This window comes from Priapulus caudatus, unplaced genomic scaffold, assembly GCF_000485595.1.
Source record: "Priapulus caudatus unplaced genomic scaffold, Priapulus_caudatus-5.0.1 Scaffold1431, whole genome shotgun sequence".
In the NCBI taxonomy this organism is placed as follows: Eukaryota; Metazoa; Priapulida; class Priapulimorpha; order Priapulimorphida; family Priapulidae; genus Priapulus; species Priapulus caudatus.
In genome coordinates this window covers 14,605-17,290 of record NW_014578492.1, presented here as the reverse complement: position 1 = coordinate 17,290, position 2,686 = coordinate 14,605, and the positions used below count along the sequence as shown (strand labels likewise).

The window sequence follows — 2,686 nt, the reverse complement described above, 5'->3', positions numbered from 1 at the left end:
ATTCAATGACATAAACGGCTACAACTCAATTACTCAATTACTGTTAGGACGTCGATGCTAGCACTTAAGTGCCAGCATCGACCCAGCAATGAACATGTACTAGCCCGCGTGCTCGTAATTGCATCACTCCCACGGCACAGTGCCGGTGGGCTTTCCTTATACACCCCTATGGCCACAGATATAGACTATAGTTATAGGCATACTTAGATGTTGCTTTTACGCTACTACAGTATCTGACAACAGTGCTCGTGGTTTATCTTTCGATTTTTGTGTCGCAGCTGTATTTTTATTAATTGACAAGCTTTTGTCTGTTGCAGAACTTTGACTGCTGTTGCTTGTCCCTGCAACCGTGCCGGACCCCTCTGGTCAGGTATGTGTCGATTCGGCAACATTTCTTCTAGTCGAAATTGTTATTGATTTATTACAAATCCCAGTGCAAACACCAATGGTGGCTCAAAGGGTTAATTGCAGTCTTGAGCTCGATCGTCCCTGCTTTGTTGTACGTAATTCTTTTGCGATTTCGTTGATCAGACCTCAAAGGCTATGTATAAATGGCACGAATAAATTACCAGAGCCCTGTAGACCTGGAGACCTTGTGGCTTTCAACCACCGTGCCAGGTCCTGCGTGCTGTAGTGGCTAGCACGAGTGTAGTGTAGTGACCCGACAAGAAGAAGAAGAAGCACGAATCAGAAACGTGACATTTCTAGATTGTACGTGAACAGTTGGAATCAGTTAACTCTTTTTCTTTGCCAGTCCGGACGGGTACCTGTTCGATAAAGAATGTGTACTGGAGTACATTATCACACAGAAGAAAGAGATTGCTCGTAAGATGAAGGAATACGAAAAGCAGAGCAAGAAGGAAGCGGTGAGTGTGTGAAGATACGTCTTGTGTCCACCTCTCCAGTACTAGGTATTCGTTGGTTCTTTTTGAGAATTTGCATTTGCATTTCGTGGTAATTGCATCAGGGGTTAATAATGACAAATTTGATATCAATTTTGGTAAGATTAAATATCAATCCTTGATTACATGCATAGCAATTCTGGCGAAAGAATTGCAGTGTAATCTGACTATCATCTAAACGTGGTTCACCTTATAATTAATAACGTCATGAGGTGATATCGGTAACGAAATCAGCGGATCTTTCGCAGTCGCGCGACGTCTAAAACGCCACGTCATGTTCCGTCACGGACAAAATTGTCACCATTAACTTCGGTCGTAATTTAAACGCAACTCGGCTATCATCAATAACGTAAATTAATGTCAGTAACGAAACCAGCGGTTCTTGTGATCGCGCGACGTCTCAAATGCCCGCAGCGCGGTTGCTATGACGATGACGTCGTCTTCTTCGCAGACGGAGATGCGGGAGATCGGCCAGTCCGAACATCGATCGAAGGTGGAGAAGTTTGTCGCAAAGGAAGGGAGCATCATGAGTAAACCCCTCAACCCGGTGAAAGGTGACTGCCGCGTCTCCCGCCCCCATCGTTCAAATTTTCCTGCTCGCCTTTTTTTTGCGCGTCGATTCTCGTGGGGAACGCTGCATTACAGCCTTCAGTTTCGGAATCCTACTCCGGGAATGGTTTTGTTGTGTCTCACTAGGTGGCAGCACGTCACAGTGGTTTAAAGAAATGCACTGTCAAGCCTGTACAGCAAAAACATTGATCTTTACACACGTGACAACGTGAAAACGTAACGCAAATATTCCACCCGTTAATCGTGTAAAATAAGGAGAAAAGGAAAAGAAGAGACAATTAAGGGTAAATCTATGTAGTGGTCACATAGAATATAAGATATAATAAATAAAGAGATATATAATATAGAGGGTGAGATATGAGATATATGATATAGAATATATATATATACATGTGTATATATATATGGAGGATATAAAATAATTAAAATGATATAATAGAGAGAAGACACACATAAAAGAGAAGACATCAATAAATAGGGATAATAGAATTCTCTATTTATTCGCGTGTTCTCTCCCGCGTCTATCTTGCAGACGGACAGCCGGGAGCGAGTGCGTCATCCGAGGCGTCCATCTTGGAAGCGGAGAAGAAAGCGAAGGCGCTTCCCAGCTTCTGGGTTCCGTCGCTGACTCCCGCTGCCAAGAAGACGGCAGTCAAGAAGCCGGTGAGCGAGCGCGCGTAATCGTGGTAACGCCGTATTTCGCGCGGCCTTTGTAACCGTGGAAACGGCGCATAGTCGCGTCCAGGGGGCGCCGCTGTCCCGCTGTACGACTGAATTACGACTTTCAGATTAACGTGCGTGACCTTCGAAAATGGCTCGACTTTTGATATTTTTTTCAGTCGCAGGATTAGAACACATATTTGTCCGACGGGTAAGGAAGCGCGTAGAGACGGTGTTTTGCCTGATGAGTAGGGAACTGTTGTTTACATTGTTTGCATGTTGTTTACACGTTGTTTACATGTTGATTACGTGGCGTGTTTACAGAATAAGACGGTGTATTGTCCGATGAGCAGGGGGGGGCTGTTGTTTACATGTTGTTTACATTGTTTACGTGGCGTGTTTACAGGATAAGACGGTGTATTGTCCGATGACCGGGAAACCACTGAAGCTGTCCAGTCTCGCGCCGGTCAAGTTCACACTGATCAACGATCCAGATGAGAAGCGGTCACTGATAACGAGGGAGGTACGTACAGAGAGAGAGAGAGAGAGAGAGA

The 2,686-nt window shown here is 44.8% G+C and overlaps 1 protein-coding gene across 3 annotated transcripts in view; it reads left to right on the top strand.

Annotated features, from left to right (window-relative positions):
* LOC106816610 (nitric oxide synthase-interacting protein-like) overlaps positions 1 to 2,686 on the top strand; it is an 18,206-nt gene that overhangs the window by 12,634 nt on the left and 2,886 nt on the right. For all 3 annotated transcript variants that reach the window (XM_014821232.1, XM_014821234.1, XM_014821233.1), the window contains exons 3-7: positions 318 to 370; positions 755 to 866; positions 1,354 to 1,456; positions 2,005 to 2,135; positions 2,539 to 2,655. In XM_014821232.1, the coding sequence (XP_014676718.1) occupies positions 318 to 370; positions 755 to 866; positions 1,354 to 1,456; positions 2,005 to 2,135; positions 2,539 to 2,655 (516 nt within the window). The remainder of the gene's footprint in view (positions 1 to 317; positions 371 to 754; positions 867 to 1,353; positions 1,457 to 2,004; positions 2,136 to 2,538; positions 2,656 to 2,686) is intronic.